Consider the following 26,009-nt stretch of genomic DNA (forward strand, 5'->3'; position numbering starts at 1 on the left):
TCACAGTGACTGCAAGTTCATAAAAGATGGACCCTTTGGGATTGGGGGCTGATACATATTGCACTCAGGTGGTAGATTTAAGCATCCCAGAGAGCCAGTGTGAGCTAGTCACTGTGAGAGCAGACCTACAGCTGGAATCCACAATGAGCTGCCATGCCATAAAATTGGGCAATTTACCTAACCTTTCAGAGGTCCCCAAGGATCCTCAACTGCAAAAAGGGAATGATAATGACATAATATAATCACTGCATTGTTATGAAGATTAAATGCATTAATAGACCTCAAACTGCTTAGAAGAGTGAATGCTACATAATCATCCATAGCTGTCTTTATTTACCGACATTGAACAGATTAGAAAGAGTAAAGCAAGTCACAGAATATCATGTGCACTCATTTAAAATATTTAGAAACTAGTAACAAATATGCATCCCATTGCACAAGGGAACTAAAAGGCAGACTTCTTCCAGACTATGGATGTGTCAGGTAGTGCGTTAATACTTACACATGCTAAAGATTTTGGATTGGGCATTTGATTTTGTGTAATTTTTTGTATTTACATATTTGTGTAGTTAAACTTTATTTAGAATGTGAAAAAGCACACATTTGTTATTTTTTCACTTAATTCCATCTTAATTCCATTCTAGTTTGGATTCTGCTGTTTCAGGTATTGACAGTATTGATATAAACCAGGGAAATGGCCAAAGCTCCCCAGATCTTCTTTCTGCCTCTGCCACTAAGAACCCTGCTGGTTTTCCATGGTGACACTGCCTACCACCTTTACTGACTGCCTGGTGATACATCTACATACAGCCCTACATAGCTCACCCGCTAGCCACTGCTTTAAAGAGTATTGCACGGGGAAGATGGATTGGATCGAATATGATCCTCGGAGACATGGAGTCTACTGTTCTACTGTTCCTTTTGCTTAGGAACCTACTCACAGGCAACTTCCGCCCTTAATTCTGGTGACAACTGGTATTTTCTTTTGGAACTATTTAAATAAATAAAATAATTTATATTTATATTATGTTACAAAAAGTTTTTTATCAAAAATAAAAACTACATAAAATATTTATATTTAAATATAAATAATGTATTTATGAAATTTTCTAGGAAGCTGATTTCTTGTCACTTCAGCAAAAGATTATTCCTATTTTCTAATCTTTTCATTAGGTTACATTTATTGTTTTATGAACTATAGTTTATTTGCTAATTGCTTAAAGAAAATGTAGGAATTCCTTTTTGCCCATACCCACAGATAAATTTTAAAGGACTTAGAAATGCAGTTTAGTTACTTGTGTTAGTGCAGCACTTTCAGGTGTGGTTCAAAACTGATTTAAGATGAGGCTCTATGCTTATAATAGTCAGGTGGAAATTTGAGAATATGAAAGATAGAGAATTTAAGCTTTAGATTCTAGGGAAACTCATATTCATAGCTCAGGATTTTTTCCCTATGACCACTCTGTCTTTTCTGATAGAACAGAGATTCTGCACAGCCTAAAAGTTGAGGAAACACACATGTAATCAAACGCCATCCTAGCTGGGGACTCAGAGTTCTGTGACTAGAGCCGTGAGGCTGTCTGGGAGTTGGGTCTAGGGAGAAGGGATACATTAATAGCTTCCTTGATAAGTACAGGAAGAATTCAGGTCTTAAGGCTTTAGTAGAAAGCAAAGCCAGTTATCTTAGATGAACATTGTTTACCTAAATGGAGGAGTACTGTCAACTGTACGAAGACATGGCTCCTGGCAGCATTCAAAAACCTGAAGTTATAGCCAGGTGAGTGGTGCTGCTTGCTTTTAATCCCAGCACTTGGGAGGCAAACCTGGTCTACAGTGAGAGTTCCAGGACAGCCAGGGCTATACAGAGAAACCATGTCCAAAAAAAAAAAAAAAGAAAGAAAGAAAGGAAGGAAGGAAGGAAGGAAGGAAGGAAGGAAGGAAGGAAGGAAGGAAGGAAGGAAGGAAGGAAGAAAAAACCTGAGGCTAGGTGCTTAGACTACCTGCAAGAGTTGTTAAGGAATGTCCTAAGTACTTAGAAGACTGCTAGTCTCTTAGTAATAGTCCTTAACAGGACCCCAAACACAGATGCAATTTCAAGGGTTTGTAGTTATTTAATTAGGTAAGTTCATCAATAGGAACTAATCATAATTTAAAAATCCATCCATAGTGTCTTCAAGCAAAACTTTAAAAATGAAAGAACTAGGTTTGGGATGAGGTAGCTCAAATAAGTCAAACAACTGAAATAAAATAATTGTTTTTTTTTTTTTTTTTTTGGTTTTGTTTCATTTGCTTTTTTTGGTGTTTAAAACCATTTAGGATCATTAAAATAAAACAAACAATAAAAAAACGATACTCAAGCAGCACAATCTTCAGAGTGCAAAAATTCTAATGTTTCTATCATTATTTCTAATGGACATTGGATATACTTACTGTACAAATTATGCAAAATGTTTGACAACTACCTTAAGGAAGAATTCAGCCATAACTTGTAGTTAGTACCCTACTGGAACAGGGCCTTGATATCATATGTACTGAACCAATACAATACAGTTGGGATGCTTTTCAGAACCACACCTAGAAGTGAATCTGCTGGTCCTCACTAGAGACAGCTGCTTGTGTTTCAGTTTTTGTATCTGTGAGTAGAGTACATGGCTGTTGGATTTCCTAAGTAGAATATCTAGGACCCCTCTCTAACCTGGCCAAGTTGAGCAGAACCAAGGGCCACAGATGCTTCATCCTCAAATCCCACCGCACGGTCCTATTCTCAGGTCCTCACTACAATGTCACAGTCCAATATTCACTAGACCACATGCCTAAACATAAGAAATATTTGGAATATACCTTCCCTATAAAGTTCCCCCAGGAAGGAAATTAACCATATTTGTGTTAAAATGGCCTTTACTTTCAGAAGATCATAATCAACCTTGTAGTTCTCTCAAAGTCAAACAAAATTGAAAATCCAAAGCAGACTATTACAACTTATACTTTTTTCTAAAATGAGCAGAAAATTACTAAAAGTTCATTCTAACCAAGTAACTATGCCTCCTACTAAGCCAGCTCTTGGTATGCTCTGATACCAATGTCCACCTTGGTGAATGAAGCCGAGGGGTTCGGAGCGGGTTCTGGAGACTTCCTTGAATTTATGGAGACAGAGTGAGAACTGTGAAAGAAAGCCTCTGTTCATAGCTCTACATCTCCTTTCAGCGCCTCATGGATCTGCAGTGGCTCAGCTGCAGACAGACTCAAAACTCCCATCAGCCTAGCTAGGCAATTCAGGTGCTGTGTGTTTTTGAGGAAGCAGACTACTTTTGACTTTAATTATATGCCAGAAAAATAGTCAATAAATATTGATTCCTCGTTCATTCGGCTTGTTCATTAAAAATTTCCATAGTGATTTGCCATGAATGTTCACTCTTTAATTAGTGAGATTCAACAGCATTTCAGTCAAAATATTTGTTGATGGGTAAAAAAAAATAATTAAAATTAAAATAATTAAAAATAATTTATTCAACATAAATGACAATTATGAAGGTTTACCAAATTATTAAATGTCTTTATAGATGACTAAAGAAAGCTTGACTGTACTCCAGAATTTGTCTTGCCCCACTTTTGAGCTAAACAATGAGATAGCAAAGAACAATTACTTCATTGCCATGCATCTAATGTTCTTATATGAGATATTCTTTTAAAAATGTTTACTAAATTTATTTATTTATTTATTTATTTATTTATTTATTTATTTATTTATTTATTTATTTGTGTGTGCACTATGCATGTGCCAGGGTTTCTGTGGAAACTTGTTTTAGGATGTTATTTTAAGGTATGTTACTTTTGTTTATGCTGTAGAACATTTGCTTTAATGATGCAAAGATATGTTACATTCTTTTTTATGTTGCATTAACTCTGTGAAGCTGTGTTACTCTGCCTGTCTAAAACACCTGATGTCTAAAAAAGAGCTGAATGGTGAATATCGAGGCAGGAGAAAGGACAGGCGGGGCTGGCAGGCAGAGAGAATAAATAGAAGAAGAAATCTGGGAGGAAAAGAAGAAAGGAGTGAGAGGGAAGAGGACGCTAGGGGCCAGCCACGCAGCCACCCAGCCACGCAGCCACGCAGCCACCCAGCCACGCAGCCACCCAGCCACGCAGCCACCCAGCCATGCAGCCACGCAGCCAGCCACAGAGTAAGCATGAAAGTAAGATATGCAGAAATAGAGAAAGGAAAAGGTCTGGAGACAAAAGGTTCATGAGATAATTTAAGTTAAGAAAAGCTGGTTAGAAACAAGTCAAGCTAAGGTCGGGTATTTATAATTAAGAATAAGCCTCCATGTGTGTTTATTTGGGAGCTGGGTGGTGGGGCCCCCCAAAGAGCAAAAGAGTAAAAAACAACCAACTACAGAAACAAGAACAACTTGTGGGACTTGGTTCTCTCCTTCCACCACGTGCATCCCAGGAACCAAACTCACCATGTCAGGTGGTATCTGTACCTCTACAAGCTTAGCCACCACGCTGGAGCTACGGGAGACAGTCTTGACAAAGAAGGGCAAGTATTCACTTTAAATTTAATGACTTCCCATTTAATGAGTTCCCTCTTTAATTATGTCTTTAACTTTAGTTTAAAATTCTGGCCTCCAATGCTGAAAGTGAATGCTTAATACACTATCAAACTTTTCTAGGAAATAAATAGATGTTACCATAAAGATCTGACTTGGTATCAAACACCAAGGTGTCTGAAGAGTCCATCAAAGGGGGATGAAAAGAGGGGAGACAAGGAAGTGAAGAAACTTTCCTCAGGGGAGTATGGTTGGCCTTGGGAACCTCCTTACTGACTGAAGGGTTTGACAGTGAGGCCCTTCCTCCTTACTAAATTTTAAACTCATGTTACGCCTGAATTTGTGTGTGTGTGTGTGTGTGTGTGTGTGTGTGTGTGTGTACGTGAGCGCACACGCACATACACGTGCATACACATGTGGTTTTTCTCCTTTTTAGTTTCTAGTTATGTGGTGGTTTGAAAGCAAATGACCCCCAAAGGGAGTGGGACTACTAGGAGGTATGGCCTTGTTGGAGGAAGTGTGTCATTGTGGGGGCAGCCTTTGAGGTCTCTTTCTCAAGCTTCCCTCAGTGTGACAGTCAGTCTACTTCCTGTTGTCGGCAAGATGCAGAATTCTCAGTTCCAGCACCATGTCTGCCTGCACGCTGCCATGCTCCCCACCATGATGATAATGGACTGAACCTTTGAACTAAGTCACCCCCATTAAATGTTTTCCTTATAAGAGTTGCCGTGGTCATTGTATTTTTGTCACAGCAATAGAAACCTTAACTAAGACAAGTTATTTTGCTTGAAAAAAAAATCTTTTTCCTCCTTTGTTTGCCTTTCGTTTTCTGCTTTGAGACAGGTTCTCATGTACCCCAAGATAAATTGCTTTAAAAAAATTAATCTAGTAATTCCCTGCTTAATTCCTATAATCCACAGACTTTTGAGTTTTTGGTATATTTGACTAAAACAAACAAACAAAAATCTGTACAAGTTAAAATGACAATAACCACCACTTGGGTAGGATGCAGGGAGGAGGAGGTGGAGGTGGATTTGATCAAAACAAATTATATTCTCTGATAAAATTCTCAAGCATTATAACTTTGCTCCTTTCTTTTATCTTCTCATTTGTTTCCTTCACTTGTTTCCTCTGGTATTACTTGCTACAATTACTAAGTCAACAGAGATGGTGCTTTTAATAGAGCAACACTGAACACATGTTTTATTTTAAAGAGAATTCCTGATTTCAGTATTTGTTATGCACAGGAGGTCTGGTGGAGACCTGTTCCTCTCACAACATCAAGGTAAAGCAGTTTATTCACAGTTCTAATTGGATAGAACTTATTATAGATAGATATGATTAGCTGTCCATCTTCATTCACTGAAATAATGAAATTTTCTTGTAGCTAATACATGAAATATGAATTCTTGTCTTTTTTAATGTTTAACCAATCTTGTGTTCTTTGCACAGGCATACCTTGGTCATGATACATCATATCTTAAGTTATATTTCTGGATTTGGCTTGCTAATATTTAATGTTTATATTTAGCAGTTTTTCTATCAACTGGATTTTCAAGGTCTGAGCCTTGAGATCATTCCTAAGTCAGCTGATTTCCTTCTGAAGTAGGTCTTTTAGAAATAAAATTGAAGGGTCATTGGTTGAAAATATCTATACTTTGCTTGTCTGAAATATAATTTTTCTTTATTTTGTGTTTTATTCATGTTTTCTTTTGAGACAATTCTTCTTGAGTAGCCCAGGCTGGTCTTGAACTTGTGGTCCTGCAGCTTCTGCTTCCTGAGGGGTGGGGCTGCAGGTGACAATCGTCTTTCTCATTCTTAAAGGCACTGCTGCTAGGGGCCAATAAATGGATTGTAGATGGATTTCCTTTGGGCCATCAGCTCACAAAAAAATGACATGGAGATTTCTTATTAATTATGAAAACAGCCTATGGCTTATGTTTGTTTCTAACTAGCTCTTACAACTTAAATCAACCCATTTCTATTCATCTACCTGCTGCCACATGGCTCATGTCTTTTATCTTTCCTCCTACATGTTTTGTTCCCTCTGTGTCTGGCTGGTGACTCCACCTTGCCTTTCTTCTTCCCCAAGACCTCTGTCTGTCTCCCCAGAAGGTCTGCCTCACCTCTTCCTGCCTAGATTGGCCATTCACCTCTTTATTGAACAATCATAGTGATGTATCTTCACACAGTGTAAAGGAATATTCCACAAAAGTGGACAGTTTATTTTCTCTCAATATTTTAAAGTTATTGTACTGATATTTTCTGGCTTCCACTTCATGACTTTACCACACATTTTTTAATGGATAATTCTATTTTTATTTATTTGTTTGGAAATATCTAGACTTTTAAATCACCTGCTTTTTAATGCAGTGATCCTATTTCTGGATATTTATCTAAATATTATAATAGGTAAAAATGAATCAACACATCAGGTAGTTCACTGTGTCATTATTGAAAAACCTTAACTTATTATAATTCAATCTAAACTCTAGCTTTCTTTTTTTTTTCTTTTTGGTTTTTCAAGACAGGGTTTCTCTGTGTAGCTTTGGCACCTCTCAAACTCACAGAGATCCGCCTGCCTCTCTCTCACATGTGGGATTAAAGGTGTGTACCACCACCGCCCAGGTAACTCTTGCTTTCTTAAACAGGGACCTTTCCCTGTTTCCAGAACTAGCTGGTTATAAATAATCTAACCACTGCTGACCATAAAATTTCACCTCTCATCCCCTTGGTACTTGGTTTGACAAGGTATATTTTGTGGTCAAATATGTTTCAGTCAGGTGATAAGATTCCAAGAGAGAAAGTGTAAGTGACCACTGTGATTCTCATACTTACAGGGTGTTGTGAAAAAAAGAAAAACAAAACACTAAATCACAGACTTGTGACCCCAGGATTTGGGCCACCAAGACAGGAGACCACAAGTTTCAGGCCAGTGCAGACTACACAGTGAGATCCCGTCTCAAAACAAAATGAAAGTAACAAACAACTGCGAACAGTATTAAAAGGAGCAAAGAGTTTTTTAAAGGAGAGCGAATTCTCTGGTGCAGCTGCTGCCGCTGAGGCGGCCATGTCACCCACCGGCAGCAGCGACCCCTCTGTGGTTGTTCTGTCGGCTCCCAGGCTCAGCGACCCCCTCTGCGGTTGTACTGTGGCTCAGCGACCCCCTCTGCGGTTGTTCTGTGGGCTCACAGGCTCAGGGACCCCTCTGCGGTTGTTCTGTCGGCTCCCAGGCTCACTCAGAAGCTAGCACTTGCATGTTTCTGTTGTGTTTTTAGGAGAGTGATCCATTATTTGAGCGATGGTTTACAGTCTTTCCGCCCAGCATTACCACTGTTGGAGCTTGCCAGTTAGAATCCACACAATGTGGTGGTATCGTGTTCCCCAAAATATTGTGCATCCTAATAAACTTATCTGGGGTCAGAGAACAGAACAGCCACTAGACAGACATAGAGGCCAGAAAATGGTGGCACACACGCCTTTAATCCTAGCATTCCAGAGGCAGAGATCCGTCTGGATCTCTGTGAGTTCAAAGCCACACTGGAAACAGCCAGGCATGGTAACAAGAGCCTTTAATCCCAGGAAGTGATGGCAGGAAGCAGAAAGGTATTTAAGGCATGAGGATGAGAAACTAGAGCCTGGTTAAGCTTTTAGGCTTTTGAGCAGCACAGTTCAGCTGAGAGGCATCCAGTCTGAGGAAACAGGATCAGCTGAGGAATTGGCAAGGTGAGATGGCTGTGGCTTGTTCGGCTTCTCTGATCTTCCAGTGTTGACCCAGTACCTGGCTCCAGGTTTGTTTTTATTAATAAGAACTTTTAAGATTCATGCTACAACACAATGTATAGAATACATAGGACGCAGCCTTCTGGGACTTCTTTTGATTAGGTCTTTATCATGTTTCATTGTTTCATGATATTTATAAAAACTTTAAGATGAATACAGTAGTTAAGACAACTTCCAGCCTCGGAGCTACGCAGGACTTGCTGTACAGGGACATCTGGAATGCCCCATGACCTGCTTGCTGTCAACACTACCATGGTGGTGGCCACCTAGGCTCTGGCTGGAGTTAGGCTCTGCAGCAAGAACTTAACTAAGACGATCCACAGTTCTCATCTGTAACTTCCTCTTGTCCACCCCAGGTCTCCTTCAGTTGTCTATGGAACATGTATAACCCCTCTCTAAGAAAACAGACTCTAAATATTTGAAGCTGAAACAGTATCATCCTAAGAATCGTGAACTATAGAGATGCTCAGGATGGACATTTTGATTTCAGGGCTTTTCAAGGAAATCTATCTGAAGTAAGTTCAACCTCCTGTTCTAATGATGAAGCAACACAGGAGCTCAGCTGTGGATGCCACCGCCACCCCAGGGTCCCAGAAGCAAGGCCGAGAACTCACACAGACCAGTGTTATTGAGGGACTGAGCAAAGACGGTACGGAAAAAGCATCATTTTCAGAGATGGAAAATAATATTCGACAATTACACAGTGTAAAATAGAGGGGCTTTGAGATCTGTTAAAACTCTTGATGGAAAATTATTAAATTTGTTTTCTATAATTGTGGGAAGGCTAACGAATTAGAATATATTAGATAGTGAATTTGTATGCATAACCTTTAGGTTCTCACCGTCTCTCTGGCTGGCCTGGAACTTGCGATGTCAACTCCACTGGCATGGAACCCATAAAGATCGCTTGCCTCACTCCTGCCCCTGGGTGCTGGGATTAAAGCAGTGTACCACACACCTGGCCTTTTTACCCACATTTTAATAAAATACCTGCATTGCTTGGCTTAGTTCTGACAAGGATACATGCAAATAGTGTTAAAGGATAATTTAAGTGTGGTAAATTTTTGTAAGGTTTGAAAATTAGTTTCATTCCTCAAAAATGTCTGGAATTCCAATACTGAGAGTCAACTAGCTACCCAGATCTTGTCAAGAAGTCAGACAAGATCAGTGTGGAGGAATGGATGCTTCTGGCCTCTTCCTGCCTCCTCTCCTCACCTTCCCTCTCTCTTTCATTATTTCACTCTGACACAGTCTATCACTGATCTACTTCAGGAGCTGCTCCAAGCCCCAAACACCACTAAACCATCCTTTTAACCCCCAGAGCTGGGAAGCAGAGGAGAACTAGACAGTCCTGAGAGATAGCGTGACGACTCTGCACATAATGGGCAGCCATGATGGTGGCTCTAAGTCCTGTACTGGGTGTCACGAAAGGTGGCAAAGGACTGGATGGGCTGTATTGGGTTAGTAGCCTCACTCCCTATTTTCTTAGTCTTTGGTGTTCCCTAGCAACAAAAGCAAATAATCCATTTAGAAAATGCTTTCCAGAACATTCCATCTAGCTACTAGTCAAGCCACTTAAGTTTATGTGATCAAGTGACTGAAATTCAAGGAGATTTGTCATTGGCTACAAAAGAACTGAAAGAATATGGCTTGATATGTATATTGCTAAAGTCTGAAGTGACGGATTCCACTTCCACCACAAGTAGGCATGGCTTTCAGGATGAATTAGTAGTCTCCACATCTCACTGTGAACTGCCAATGTTGCTAGGGAAACTGATAATTATGTGGAAAAATGGAGGGTACAGAATAGAAAAGGGTTCAGAAGAAATGTAAGGTTTTGATCCAAATCAGCATGTTAATAGTACAGTTTGTTGATCTTCTGTAGTCAAACAATTTAATAAATACCATTAATTATATGTTTGACAAGACACCGATTTCCAAACTGAAAGGCATGAATAACAGGGAAAAGCTACAGGGTACTGATCAAAGCCTGAGTATACAACAGCAAGACCCTGTATTTAATAAACTACAATTAAACCTCAAACACTCATGAAGGTGAAAATCTCCACACTGGCTCGATTTCTGCAACTTCTCTTTGGACTTTAATCGAATGCCTTTTCCAGGTACAAAAACTGTAGCTGCACTTGCTAACAGCATCACTTACCTATGCCCCCCAGTCACATGGTGCCAAGCAACCTTGGTAGGCTGGAGGGTGGCTGTCACCACTTTTATAGTCCACACCATAAGGCCAACCCAGAGCAGCTGGGGACCCTCCCAAGGCATAGCCCTCAACGGTGTACCCTTGAGGCTCTTCCCTGGCAACTCCCTTGAGGCATTACTTATAAGCTACCCCTTACTGAGACACAACCCAGGAAAAAAAATGACATAAACCCAGTAAGTGCACTCGAATCTTCATTTAAATGAACATTTTTTGATTCTTTGCACTTTTAAGGATTAAGAAGTTACTTCTGAAGTTAATGATACAATATAAACAGCTGCTTATCAGAAACATCTTCTGGAAATGTCTATGCATCTGTGTGTGTATATGTGTGTGTATGTTTGTGTGTGTGTACGTATACATGTGAATGAGTGAATGAATGTGCCAGTGTGTACAAACGTGTGCTGTGGTCAGGAAGCTCCACCTTATTTGATTTTAGAAGAGGTCTCTCAGTGAACCTGGAGCTGTGATCTAGCTGGGCGGGCTGGACGGCAAGCCCCAGCAACACTCTCGTCTCTTGCTCCTCGTCCTGGCACTGGGATTATGGGTGCCCGGCACGTGGCTTTCCACCTGAGTGCTGGGGATCCAAACTCAGGCCCTCAGGCCTGTGTAGCGAACACTTTACCCACTGAACCATCTCCCCCATCCCGAGAAGATCTTAACAGGAGAGAAAGTGTCAAAAAACAAAACAGCTCATAACTCAGAGTTTTGCTCTAAGTGGTGCTAGTGTGTTGCCAGGTCACTGTGACGCTGCTGTGGAGCTCCTTCCTTCTCTTCAAGCACTCTGTACGTTCATGTAAAACGAAGCAACCGAAGTCTTCCAGTCTCCATATTTATGTGTACACATGCTCTTACATTTTTAATGTAAGAATGCACTATTTAAATGGAACACTCATTCCTATGGATATATACATAAACTCTATGTATAGAATGTGAATGTTCGAGAACATATAAGTGACACCCGGATCGTGGGTGTGTCTGATGCTATCTGTGTTCTCTACTTATTTGGTTTTTGGCAAGATGGACATGGGGAGTACAAGTAGGACCCCAGATAAAGAACAGAACTGAAGAGAATATCTTAACTGAGTCTGGAAAGCTTGAAACAGGTGGCCAGCCCTCTGATGCATGGGCAAGATATCTATTCTAAGGGTGGGAACTAGAAGGAAAGGACTATTATCTCCAATGCAGTCTACTAAGTGCCTTTATTTATGACACTTTAAAGATAACACTTGCGGTTGCCTTTAGTTGGAACTCTGTCATTTACACTGAAGCGTTTATGCCTGATATGAGCTAAATGGCAGGCTCTTATCCAGAGAAGCCTTAGAAGGTGGTTTGAGTTTGGGGATCTCCAAGTCAGAAAAAGAACTCAAGTCCTGATTATACCGTCAGCAACAATGACATGTGAGGTGAGGAGGGACCAACCTTGATTCAAGCCGTCCTGACAGGACGTTTGCCTGACTTCCATATTCTCCATAGTGTCTCCTTTTGAGACTTCTCCAGGAGATGTTCTCCTCTCAAAGATGTTGTTGTTGTTGTTAACTTGAGTCCCATTTTGCTTCAGTAGTCTGAACACCTCAGCCTCCAGATCTCTAATCTAGAAAACAAAAAGCCATTCAGAAATTGGAATGTCCCACATTCCTCTGGGCAGAGCCGCCTCACCTCACTGTGTAGTGGCTTTGAAAATCCTACTCACCCGGACTTGCAAGCCTTGGACCTCCACCAGATGAGCCTTCTCCACCTCCTCCAGCTTCTTTCTTTCCACTTCCTGTCTCTTGATGAAATCGAGCTCTCTTAAGAAGAAAATAGGGTTCAATTGTAGACAACTTTCAGTAAGTGAGGAAGGGTGGACATTCTTACAGAACTTCAGTGGGACAGACACCTAGAGAGCTATTTAAATAAATCTCAAGTATAGCTCATGGAGAAGTTTATGGCAATGAAAGAAAAGACACCTTTAATGATGTAATCACAAATACAGGAAGCGTTCTGATTTTTCTAAGTATGCTGTCATCTGGAGTGCCTGATTGGGAGCATGCACACTCATGTGGACAGGAGTGACTGTACTAATGACTCCGTGGGGAATTCAGTGGTGATAATTTCCTGTCAGTAGAAACGATTCTCTATTTCCAATACATAAGGCAACAGATGGAAGGAGATGGGAAGAGCTGAAAAGAGGTCATTCCGGCGAGAAGACAGTGGGGGTGGGGTGACATGATCCCTCACACCTTCATGGGTAATACTGGAGAAGGGGATGCCCCTCCATTCTGAGAGCTTCTGGTAGAATATGCAAATCTGGTCATCTCTTAGAGATAGATACAGTGTTGTTAGCAAAAAGTTACAATGGTAATGTATTGATTGAGTTCACAGTGACAAATAACTACTATCCTCTTTTAAACAACCCATTGTCACTATCTGTGTCAACTATTAAAATATTATTTCTAAGACAGGAAAGAAATGTGATGACTGTGACACACATATTTAGCCTCTAAGGCTTGACACAGAAAACCACGAAAGGTACTTGCTCTAGTGAGTCAGAAATAACTCATGAAAATCTCTCTTGGCTTGCGCTCTAAGATTACATCCAGGCCCGAGAGGTGAGGGAAACCAGCTGTAGCTCAGAAGAGAGCTGCTGAAATTTCATACCAGGGTGTGCTCAGGGCCTGCCTCACTGTTGTGACCTGGGGCCCTGAGAGCAGAGGGTGAGAAACGCAGAGGCAGGGTGGGAGGTCTTGCACATCCGTGTTTACACATCTACGGAGGCAGGGCCTGGGTCACTGATTCTAAGGGACACAGACAGAGGCAGCACCCCCCCCCATGCTCCAGCTGCTCTTCTGCATGTAGCACCTCCAACTGTCAGCCCAGCATCCTGGACAGATTCCAAGAAGAACCAAGATGTGTAAGTGTTTGAATAGTTACTATCGAAAACCAAGAAGAAGTCAATTGATAACACCCGAAATAAATTCCCATGAGAAAAAGTTGCTCCCCTAATCTGTGGTGACTGTGGTCTGAAAAGGAAGGCCCAGCCTGACCTCTCACACCTCTAAACAGTATCAAGCCATTGGGGATGTGCCTTCTTCAGACACATCCCTGTTCCAACTGCTATTTGGATCACTGGGGAACGCTTACTTTTGTTGAAAGTCCTTGATCAACTTCTTTGCTTTGTTGTATTTCTTTTCCAAGGCCTGATACTGGCTTTGAGTCTCTTTGAGATGCTCATTCACGGTGTGACACAATGTCTGTGCCTCGATCCAGTAGCTCTCCAACTTCAGCATTCTTTCTTTATTCTCCTCAATATTCTGTTGAAGTTGGGTTTTTTCTAGTTCCCACCTTACTTTCTCATTTTCTGCTGCTTGCAGCTGGAGAAAACAAATGTCAAGGCAAAAATAATTTAGGTGTGTCTGCAGCAACTACTGCGTCACACTATTTCAGCTTGTCTTCCATACAGTCCTATTGTTGGCTATGCTCAGCCATCAAAACAGCTCGAGATGAGCAGAGCAACAATGCTTTCCATATCCATAGAGGATAATATGGAAGCTTGAAGAAAGGGAACGCTTTGCTCAAGGTTCCCCATCTGATACGTGATGAGACACAAATCAGATTCCAAGTCCCGTGAACTTTCTTTGAAATACTGCAAGCAGGAAAAGACGTCCAGCACATCACCGATGCAGTCCAATCTATGTCAACACATGTCCTTTGAGAGCATGGTAAGTAAAATGTAGGACGATCAGTTGAAAATTAACTGAAAGGGGAGGAGGGCTCGGCAAGGAGAGAGGAAGGGAGGGGCCAGTGGTTCTCAGCCTCCCTAAAGCTACGTCCCTTTAACACAGTTCCTCATGTTGGGCTGACCACCCCACCAACTGAATTATTTTCGTCACTACTTCATAACTGCAAGTTTGCTACTTTGTGAATTGTAAATACCTGTGTTTTCTGATGGTCTTAGGGGGGACCCTGCGGATGGGTCATTCTGAGACCCAAAGGCTGAGAACCACTGCACTAATGGCTAAGACGGGACATTTGAATTATTTTCCTTCAAACTTAGACAAGTGGTCCAAGTTTCTGAGAGTCCAGGTCCGCATCTACACAAAGCACCGGTGCTCTCACAGCTCAGCATCCCTGCTACACTTTCTGGGCATCGTTATCATCTGACAAGTGTGCGCCTCTCTTCCTGTGCTTTGAACCCTTTAGAGGATGCCATTAGGTTCCCGATTTCAATCGACATGAATAGTCTGTCACTCAATATATTCCAGGGAGCGTTATAAACGTCTAGATCTTTATAAACCTTAATATACACAAAGCATTAAAAAAAAAAAAGGCTAAGTAAAGATGTAAATGACTGTCTGATTCATCTAAATCTCTGCAATGGATCAGAAAGATAGCTTTTTGCTGTTACTGTCTCCAGGTACTCTCAGGAATATGGGGCGCGGTTTTCTCTAGGTCTCCCGGCTGAATTCGAGTGCAGGAGAGAGGAAACCCGTCTGGCTTTGCTGTTGACACATGTTCAGATGAGGTTTAAAGGGCACTAAGAACAGCCACCTGCCCGTCAAGCTGCTGCTCTGTCAACCTTCTCTGCTTTCTTTAACTTACCAGTGTTCAAAATGAAAACATTCTGAAAGTATATACCATTGAACAAATAGAAATACACATTCACACAAATATATATTTATATATCACAGGTATAGTTTGGTGAAAAAATTTTACTAAATACATTTGGACAAGAGGTTACAAAGTAAAAATTGCTTTGAAATGAGGAAATCTATTTAACATGGATAATAATCACAATTACATATTTTCAGGTGTCATATCATATACCAATGTAGGAAGAAAAATATAAAATAGCAATTTTTAGTCTTTTCTAAATTGAATCTTCATAGTCAAATTCCTATGCCTGTCTAGGAGAGCATTTGTAAACACAGGGGCCCCTTTTCCCTATTTGTAACCAACAGTTTCAGAAGATCAGCTTTTCAGCTTCAAGAAACAGTTCTCGGGTAGAAAGGACTCAGTTTTTACTGCTTCTGTAATTAAGTGACGTTTTATAGTAGCTGTTTATGTACCCGCCACTGCTAACTTAGAACTTAAGATTCACAGTGCGAGGCTGGCACCATGAAGGATGTATAAACCAGCTTTCACTACAGAGCTCCAGAGCCTATTAGTCGAGAAGACCGTTTAACCAAAGTAGCCCAGCTAATTCATCTCCATTTAAAGTGCATGGAAAATCCAAAATAAGCATTCACTGTGGATGAGAAAACAGATCACTAGCGGTGGGGAAAATTATTATCGCAATTTTTAAAAGATCATGGAAGCAATACAGCATAATTTGAAAGGAAGTGAAAAATATTTTTAAATCTCTAAAAATATACATTTTTATAACTAAACACAATAGCTAGAAGTGTATTTTGTACAAGAATTTTGCAGTTTACTTTGATGTCTCATTTCATATAGATTAAAAAATATAGTTTTTATTAATATATTTTCTCTTCAACAAATTTAAATAATGCAAACTATGTCTCAAGATTTCCAGGGGCCCCTGAATCTAAATCAGTTATACAGTATCAGAGAGTGAGTTTATAATATTTAATTCTTAGACATGGGAAGTTTTTTCTAAAAAGCAATTAATGTGCCACATTAAAACAATACATTGCTTCTATAATTTAGCTAAAAATAAATCTATTTATTATAAGGTAAATGACATAGAGGAGATTTGATATACCAGCTTGTACTTAAAAAATTAGTACATAGTTCAGGTGCTTGAGCCATTAAAAATATTATTTTTTGAAGAAATTTCAGAGAGAATATGAGTAAGTATAAATCTTTCAGCTATGAAGTGCTGTGTGGCGTTCACTGGGGTGTGTGCAGTGTGCTTGCTCCCCAGAAGATCTGTCTGTGCACTTAATGGTGGAAATGAAACTCTCAGGTAAGTATGCTCCCAAACGCACAGGAGCAAATCCCTTAGTCCTAGGCTTCGAACTCCTCAGAGTATCTGAAGTTTAAAGAGTACAATTCAAACACCACGTTGCGGTGCTTACCTTGGTCTTCAATTTTTGAATCTCTGCTTCTGTAACTGCATGTTTGATTTGCAACTGAAAATTGAAAAGAAAAAAATTCTCAACTAAGAGTGTTTCTATATTTTTAAAGACTCAGCAGCGAGAAGAATATCTTATGACACAATAAAAATCCTAGGAAACTGCTGCAGTGCAGCAGTTTGTAAATTACAATGTCTAGCGTGTAAAATGACTCACTGGGTGCAAACTAATTAAACACAGGGTTTATGGCTCACAGTCCCTAACATCCGATTAAGTTACCAGTTTAATTGCTCAGAGGCCAAAGAAAAGAAAACCCATTTCTTGGCCTCTGCGGCTCTTCCTTTATGATCTGAGCGTCCTGGGGCTGTTTCCTTGCTGAGGCTGGCCCATTGAACGGCTAGAGCCAGCCAGTCAACAGGCCGGGCATAGCGTGAAGATTCAGTCCCACATCTTGCAGAAAGGTGGCGCTGTGGCTCTGTGAGTCGCTCTCACATCCCGCAGAGCAGCTCTGCTGCCGAGGAAGGAGGGGACGCAGCTGAGAGCTCCGGGTTTGTTTTTTGTTTTTCCTCCTTCTTCTTTTTAACCGCGGGAAAGGTACAGATTCAGATTTCTGCCCTCCAAAATATCTACTTGTATGGAGACTCCAACCTCAAAAAGCATTTTCTACAACATAATAGTCGCCTTTACCATCTGTTTGCTCTGCTCCCCTCCTCCCACGATTTTCTTTGTAACGAGGGGTCTTCAATGCGTCATTCATTTCTTTAAGGGCTAAATGGCCTCCTTGAACTTAAGGAAAACACTTTATAGGTTCACAATTTGCTCTCTGAAATCCCTGGGAAAGGAGGTTTTTTGAAATTCCCAATTCTCCCCGTTTTAGAGATCAAAACACGCACCCTCATCATCTGCGTTTTGCCCACTGGAGGGTCTGGGAAGGGGTCCTCTGCAACCAAACCCACGAAGTGATGCACCCAGCTTCTTCTGGTTACATTGTTTACTTCGAGTTGGTTTAACACAAATTTACTAAAGACACCCCCTCACTCCTCACCCCCCTTTTTTTGGTCCACAGTACTTTGGAATTAGAACTGTCCAGGAAGGACTATAATCTTATGCTATTACTACAACCAAGTAAATTTAATGCAGTTTACCAGTCAGCCAAGGAATGGCTGAGGGAAGGGCCTTGAATTACAACGGGAAGTAGGGAAGTAATCTTTGCAGCCCACAGCACCTTCTAAATGGCTTGCATGTCCTTGGCTTTACTGGCCTGCTGGGGCACGTGGAAAGGATAATAAGGGAAAGAAGGGAGAATCAAAAGAGGTTGGACCAAACACCCAGGATGCAGCTGACAACAGTCAGAGGTTGGAGTTGTCAGATCGGTGCACCAAGGTCCCCCTTAGTCTTTGTCAGGCCCTGCTAAGGACAGTGCAGGCCGCCCTGCTGTAGTCCAGCTGTGGAGGGTGACCTCAACACTGTTTTAACATGGGCTGAGGACCTCTTCCAGGGCTCATTTTCACTCTTTCTGAACTGAGATGCCCAGGGTTCTGCGTCTCTTGTTCATACCATTGGCCTAGTGGTCACACTCACCCAGCTGCCTTTAGCAGATGCCCAGAGTGTGAGTGTGCCAGGCAAGGAAGCTACAGCAGGCTTTCTCAGAGAAATCACTGGCAGAGGCCATTTGTGCTCACCGGAAATCCTGGTCTAGATAGGTCTTCCAGATGCAACAATGCCAGGACACCCAGGCTCAGTACCCACAGGGCCCTCTAACTATAAGCCCACGGTGAGCACAGTGATCTAGAGCACAGTGATGTGCCTGAGTTGGGGAAGGAGGCTCAGAAAAGAGAATCAACCTGTCTAGTTGTAAAACAAATCAACACTGAATTAGATTAGAACTTGGATATCTGGGTTCTGATCTTGTGCCATTTCTCTTTGAAAAAAAAAAAGTTGAACTTTATAAACACCTATCGAGGAGGGGCTCTATGCAAGATGGCTGTGAAGGCAAAATGTCCTCTCCAGTAAAGTCACGCTAACATCTCCTGCCAATGAGAACTAAAGCCATAAAAGGTCAAAAGTATTTAGACATTGAAGATATTCTTTATATACAACATGGAGACATATATATAACTACAAGGAATTGTTTTACAGATGTATTATATTGTTTGAGAATAAAGCAACTTCAAGGCCTAGATGATCCCCCCCATCCATTATTGACAAGAATATCTACTGTTTGATGCTTAAAACATACTAATATGAAAAGTTAGGCTGCTCAAATTTATAGTGTTTGTTGTGTGCATGTTATGCAGTAGGAATACTGCTTAACCTCTCCCCTGCACTTTTCTCCCATGTAAAATGCACTTCCTCATAATTTATGACCACCCTTACTGGGACACTAAATGAGATCATCCATGTAAGGCATTTCAAGCACCATGGCTGAGTAAGAGTTATCAATAAAGTCAGCCGGGACCAGAGAAAACCACCTAAAGCATGCCAATGTGATTACCCCATCTCACTTCCTATTTAACAGTGTTAAATGACCCCTGCAATCCAACACTTAGACAGCAGAGGCAGGAGGATTGCTGCAAGTTCAAGGCCAGTCTGGTCTGCATAGCCAGTTCCAGGCCAATAAAAGCACCACAATGATATTCAGGAAAATGAAACAAAAGGCATTAAATGGCCTACCCAAAGCCACTCCTGAAAGGCAAGCACATCTGGTTCCATTCAAAGAGTCAGCTCCCTAGTGAGCACTGCATTATGGGTAAATGCCAGACACGATTTGCTTGAGGACTAGCTCCAGTAGAGTGAAGGCATATGGCCTTCCTCTTCGTGGAGCTTTAGACTTCTTTGCTCACAGCACTCGTGACCTTTGTCAGTTGCTTATCCACACCTCGGTTTTCCAGAAGAAAAAATAAAAGGACTAGATAGAAAGAGCTCCCAGCGTCACCCACATACTTCCACATTTGGCAGCTAATGGGGGAAAAAAATGGGCCAGGCATATTGGCCATGCTCAGAGTTCAGAAATTCCTATTGCAGGCACCTTCTCCTTATGGGGTACATACTAGGTTAGTACCCCAAACTGTGGACGAATCTAGGGAGAAATGTGAGTAGCCCAAACTGGTCTCTGGTTAGCTTGATACTCTATTCTCACCAAAATAGGTAAGAGAAGAGGGCTGACCACATTCGCAGTGAGGTAGCACCAAGCAGTGAGAGCTTAGTGTCAGGGGAGCAGTAGATCTTTCAGGGACAGAATGAACTGTGAGAATCTGGACATCATTCATACGATAAGCAACAACTACTGGACACAAGGCCTGAAATTACAGTTATGTGGGTATTTCAATCTTGGGTGCAATGGACCTTTCAAAGAATTTCTAGGTATCCATCACTATTAACAGGAAAGGCATAAAAACATACAATTTGAACTTTTTCAGTTGACACAGCAAAACACTGTACAAAAGACTTTAAATAGTAGAGGTAATGGTTGCCAAAGCCAGTCTGTAGAAATCTCAGCCCACAGTTCTGCTAATATGGGGTTATTTATTTATTTATTTATTTATTTATTTATTTATTTATTTTTACATGGCAGGAGCCTGCCTGTTTTTCTTCAGCCTCCTATATTACTGCAAATGGCTCTGGGAGTGAACAAATCAGATTCTGTTCAAATCATTGCTCAGATGAGAAAGAGGCTCAGAGACGTCACACTGCATCCTGGAGTGTCCCCTAGGAGAAAGAGGTGCAGGACAAACAACCCCAGGCCTGACTCCTCTACTTCTCCTGCCCATCAGCTTGCCTTGCTGGCTTCCCCGATGCAATTATTTCTCATTCAATCCTTATAAAAAGCATCTCAAGGTGCATGTGATCATCACTGCCCTAGATGAGGAATCATGGCTCTGACTGGGCAGTCTCTGAGGGTCCTGACACAGAGTGTAAACGGGGGATGTTACCGGCATCCGGGGAGTTGGCTCAGTGGCCAAAGTGTTTGCTGTGTGAGCATGAGGGCCTGAGTGAGGGGCGCCAGCACCTATGGAACAGACCAAGAGTTCTATGTACACGTGTAACTGGCTCCCAAGGTTGAAACAAGAGGATCTTGGGGTTCACTGGCCAGCCAGCCTAGCCCTGACTGTGAACCTCAGATTCAGTGAGAATCCCTTTTTCAAACAATAAGGGGCAGAGTCACAGAGGAAGGCCTCCATTGTTGACCTCTGACCTCCATATGGTGCATGAGTGAGCATCCCAATACACACAGAAAAGCTGGCCTCCATATGGTGCATGAGTGAGCACCCCAATACGTACAGAAAAGAAACATTAAAAATAGGAAAGCAACTTAGAATATGTTCATTACTAAACTGATGTTTAGTTAGGGACACTACATGTCAGGTACATAGTCACCGAGGCCACATGAACATGGCAGAGTCGACCTTTGAAGTGTCTGTGTATGACTTTCAGAGCTCACATTCTGCAGGTGATGTTGAAGGCATGCAGGGAGACCTTGCTCCATGACTGGCTCCATTGGGCTTTTTCTCCTATAATTAGGCCAGAGGGTCTCGGGCTTTCTTATCTTTTGTATCCAAACTAGCCAAGACTGGCTGAAGACTCCTGTTCCACGGGGAAGACTTGCTGTGCCAAGGGGTGAGGGAACTCAGCAGATGCACCTGACTAGAAGGCTGAGTGTCTTCCTCGTGGTGCCTCCCCAAAAGGCTGCAGGCCTATGTCCTACCTCGTGAGCCCAGGCTCTGCCATCTCCCCTGTCAGCTGCGACGTGGACACCCCAGTGTCCACCCTGGAATTTCAGCTGACACAAAAGTACAATTCCACAATGAGCAGGAAGTCTCACTTCACATTCTGTAGGTGTGCTGCTGTGTGGGGGCTGTTTATTGCTTTCAATAAGATGAACACGGAATCAAAATGGCCATATGTGACCACCAAAAATGGGCAGCTGCAGGCAGGAAGCTAATCAGCTTCAATGGCTGTACTCTATTTAGCCTGTGCAGGCATGGAAAATATTTTTTTGAAGTGAAACACGTTATCTTTGCAGGCGAGATTTAAGAGTGTTCTGAAACCAGACATTTTCTAATCAGATAAGCGCAACATTCTCCGCTCTTGCTGCACAGGGTAGCTAGCAATGCCTGGCATTTGCACAGAACTCTGTGAGATGGTTTCAGCACTGCACAGATTTCTAAGTCTCACTTCTGCACTGAACTGGGGTCTGTTTTGTTCACAGTGAGGTGGGCTCCACAGGAGGAGGAGCTGGGGTGTTTCTGCCGATACCCGATGCTGTGGAAAATGAAGTGGGGGCAAATCTTTGCCGCTTTTGTTCAAGGCTTCAGAGACGGCGTCTCTATATCAACAAAAGTGGATTTTATTTTCAGGGAACTACATATGCAAACCAAGCTGGAATTAGCCAGCTGAGTCATAACTCAACCTGACACGAAGGTCCCCACCAAGGGCAGTGTATGAAGTGCAGGGCAAGTTTCTAACAGGGCCATTCTGGGTTGATTCTCAGAATGTGGTTATTAATGAGGAACATATTGGTTCCATCTGACAGCCAGTTATTAGAGCTCCTTTAAAAATAAATATCTGTTTACTACTAAGAAGGTAACAAGTCACAGCTCCCTACTTGCTAATGGAACATTCACAAAGATGGCTTTATTTATTCTCCAGAGCATTTATAACTTTTCTAGCTTGTTTTTCACAGACTTAAATCAAATAACACAACTTTCAGACTTCGGCTTTCCCTAAAGAGGAAGGCAGATTTGTTTTCATTTCTCTGGTGCTAGAAGTCCTGGCTCCCAAGCAGTGCTGTGGGGGACCCCCGCCCTGCTGAGAGGGCCCACTCTGATGCGGCCTGTCTACCTCCCACCCAGGGAAGTCAGTCATAAAAACTCTCAGCCCAAACGGCAGGGAAAAAAAAAAAAACAGTTCACAGACTCTAAAGTGCTCAGGAACAGGAACCAAAGCCATTGGGTGGCTGGAGAGACCCTTGGGGTGTGGGGCTTGCTGGACCAGTGAGCTTCAGGTCCAGAGAGAGATGTCTCAAGGGAATAAGTAGGGAGAGTGATAGACAGAGTGGGACACTGGACGTCCTCTAGCTTCCTTGTGAACTCGGGCATCTGCGCATACATGTGTGTATGTACCACATACACACTCACAAGCAAACAAAACTCAAATAAAAGCAGGAGGCAAAAGTCTATCTCAGCTTAAGCTAATAGTTAAAATAAGATGGCTGAAAATGAGGAGGAAGCAACTGAACAGGTAAGTGACCACCAGGCTTCATCTGGTGTCAGGACACTCTCTACTACAGCCCCGGGCTGCTGGAGAACCAGTCCACCCAGTGCAAAGGGGGACAACATCTGCTTTCCTGCCAAAGAATGCGACCTTGGGGCAGCTCACCTCCCTGCTAGCTCACATTTGTTCAGAGGCAGCTGTCAGAGCAGAGAGAGAATGCAGGAGGGTGCTGACCTGCTGCACACCTGGAGTGTAGAACGCAGGGTCAAGGAGAGAGAGCCACACCTTTGAGGATGCACAGCATGATCTGCTTTTTCCTCATTTGTCTTGGATGAAACAGCAAGCTTTGAATTTGCAGTTACAGATTATTCGCTTGCTGAAACTACGGACCTCACTTGGAGACTTCAAAGTTAACAGAGAGGAAAACCAACTGTAAGCACAATTAGCAAATCCATGTGTCCATGGGTAAAGTTATCTTAAAGTTCCACCCAGAGATACCAGGGGGAGAGAAAGTAAAGAGTAATGAGCAAAAGACAAACAAGAAAAGGCTGACTACTTCCTAGGAAAGCCGCTCACACGGTCTGGGGTACAGGGCATAAGGGAATCCAAAGTCAAAGACGTGTCTAGTGACAAAAATAGAGGACAGGGCCTGAGAGCCTCGGATGTGGGGAAGGGGAGAGGTGAAACCACCGAACAATTAATACAAAAACAGACGACGGCCTGAGAGCCTCGGACGTGGGGAAGGAGAGAGGTGAAACCACCGAACAATTAATACAAACTGATGACTATTTTTAGAAATTAAACAAGACAAACAAAAAAACCCCACCCCAACAGAGACTTACAATGAACTAAAATGAGACTCAAACAATGAGAATCTAAAATAAAGTTATTATATTCAAAGGAGGAACTCAGGCTGTAGGTCTGTGGCGGAATGTTAGCTCCCCTCCACCCAGTACTCTGGTAGGAGGATAGTAGGAAGAAAAAGAAGAAGAAAACCTAGGCGAGGAAGCCAACTTCTAAGAAACTGAGGCAAAAACTGAAGTAGAGCCCAAAGAGAAGAGAAGCATCGAATTCAGGCTGATATTAGGTTTTTTCTTTAAAACGTGCTTAAGGCAATGGAGCTGACCATTTAACATTTGCAGTAAAAAAAAGTTGATGAAGAAAATGTCAAGCCTAGCCAATTATCATGGTGTCACGATAATTAGAACATAATTCTTGGTATGAAAAGCTCACAAAAACTATATCCACCATAAACACCTAATAAATTACTCAGAAACACTCTCTGAGAAATTAAAAACCAAAGAATGAGGAAATAATACTTTTAAAGGAAAAAGAGAAGAGCATAATATTTGCAAATATATTATAAAGCTACTGGAAATATTTTAAAAATACTTTAACAAATTTTAATATTCATTTTTTCTTAAAACTCAAGATTTTATCAAACGTCTTTATACAGAGACTGCAAACAGCGTTTTTGTTCTTAATTTTTAAAATTATGTGAGAATATATGTTAGAGCCTTGAAGATAACCTGGAGTAACAGCCAGCAGATATAAAAGAAACACAAAGCATAAAATGAGTTAAGCATCGTAATAAATATCTTCAATAACTATTACAATAAGTTCAAACTGATGAAATTTTCTTAGTAAAAGATACAGACTCTAACGTTGTATATTTTTAGATTCCAATAAAAGAAATGTTGCAATCGGCTTTGCGAGATGTAGGTACACCCTTAACACTACAACAAAAGAGACCGTCAAATATTAACATCAAAGTATAATCTAAAAGCAAAAGGAAATTATTGTTATATTTCTGTGCTTCCAATAGAACATGAAAATAGACAAAAATAATACAGAAGCATAATTAACTATAAATCCTCCACTTACTAGGTTCATGAAAAATGAGTAAGGATTCAGAACACTTAAAACATATCAATTTAATCACAAATATCCATATTAATCTACAACAAACACATCATTTTTCAAACAAATTGGTATGGAAAAAATATTATTGACCACAATGTAATAAAATGCTACATTAATAAATAAGTTACAGACTCAAAACGATTTCTCCAGTTATTCAAGTCAAAATGAAAATAAAACAGAAAAAGTGGAAATTACAGACTGTTTCCAAAGTGAAGTCAGTAAGAATCCTAACAAAGTGGGAGATGGGCAAAAGGCACACCACCAGACAGATTCAGTTTTAACTGCCTGCCCATTATACAATAGAGTATGATAATAAATTAGCACACTGTGAAAAGCTGGCATATGAATGAGTAAACATGCCGCAGGAAAGCAGACGCTAGTGTTAATAAAATAAATAACTAAATAAATAATTAAATAATTAAATAAAGGCAATATGGCAGAATTAGGTAGGGGAAACTTTCAGGTGGGTTCAGAAAGCAAACTAACAAAGCTGTGTCCTTCCCCTCTTGAAAGCAATTTGATCTGCCTGAAGAGAGAAGGACACACATCAGGCTACTATTCATTAATTTAGGAAGAAAGGAAGAAAAGGAAAGGAAAGGGAAGGGAGGGGAGGGGAGGGGAGGGGAGGGAGGGGAGGGGAGGGAGGGAGGGAGGGAGGGAGGGAGGGAGGGAGGAAGGAAGGAAGGAAGGAAGGAAGGAAGGAAGGAAGGAAGGAAGGAAGGAAGGAAGGAAGGAAGGGAAAGAAGCTTGTGAAGGAATTCTTAAAAACTGAGCACATGGGGGCTCTGATGTTGCAAAGGTGATGGCCTGAAGCTGGGGAATGCTAGCAACGAGGAAGGAGACAGTATTTAATTGGTCTCACCTTTCCCACATAACCCTGCTAGGTGTGCACCTGGTGGTAAGTCAGCCCAGCCTGCTCCATACCCTGAAGCTGTGACCTCCTGACTGTTAATTTAACTTTGGGGCCATGTGACAGGACCCTTTGGCGCTGCGGTAGGAAGGGAGCCATGGAGTGGGGGTAAATGGCCCTGCAGTAGCTCTGAGGTCTCATCACAGTACAGGGTTGAGGGGAGCTGGAAAGAGTCCCACTCTAACAGGCATACCTAACGAAGACTCCTGAAACACAAAAGATGGGTGGCAACAGAAAAGATCCCAGGTCACGTGCTGTAGGCATCATTTTGCTAACGATTAAAAGCACAGATGCTGACCTGCTTCCTGTATTATACTGATAGGGAAAACAACTTAAAATTAAGTCAAACTATTGCGAAAATAAAATAAAAAATTAACTTTTAGGCAACAGATGAA

At 41.6% G+C, this 26,009-nt stretch overlaps 1 protein-coding gene across 11 annotated transcripts in view; it reads right to left on the bottom strand.

The window, feature by feature from the left end:
• Positions 1-26,009, bottom strand: part of Ppp1r9a (protein phosphatase 1 regulatory subunit 9A) — a 258,866-nt gene that overhangs the window by 31,487 nt on the left and 201,370 nt on the right. For 10 of the 11 annotated variants that reach the window (XM_037203519.1, XM_028869810.2, XM_028869812.2 and 7 more), the window contains 4 exons: positions 16,572-16,625; positions 13,675-13,904; positions 12,245-12,341; positions 11,974-12,145 (listed from right to left, as the gene is read on the bottom strand). In XM_037203519.1, coding sequence (XP_037059414.1) covers positions 11,974-12,145; positions 12,245-12,341; positions 13,675-13,904; positions 16,572-16,625 — 553 coding nt within the window. The remainder of the gene's footprint in view (positions 1-11,973; positions 12,146-12,244; positions 12,342-13,674; positions 13,905-16,571; positions 16,626-26,009) is intronic. The other variant, XM_028869813.2, reaches the window with a different exon arrangement.

This window comes from Peromyscus leucopus, chromosome 3, assembly GCF_004664715.2.
Source record: "Peromyscus leucopus breed LL Stock chromosome 3, UCI_PerLeu_2.1, whole genome shotgun sequence".
Lineage (NCBI taxonomy): Eukaryota > Metazoa > Chordata > Mammalia > Rodentia > Cricetidae > Peromyscus > Peromyscus leucopus.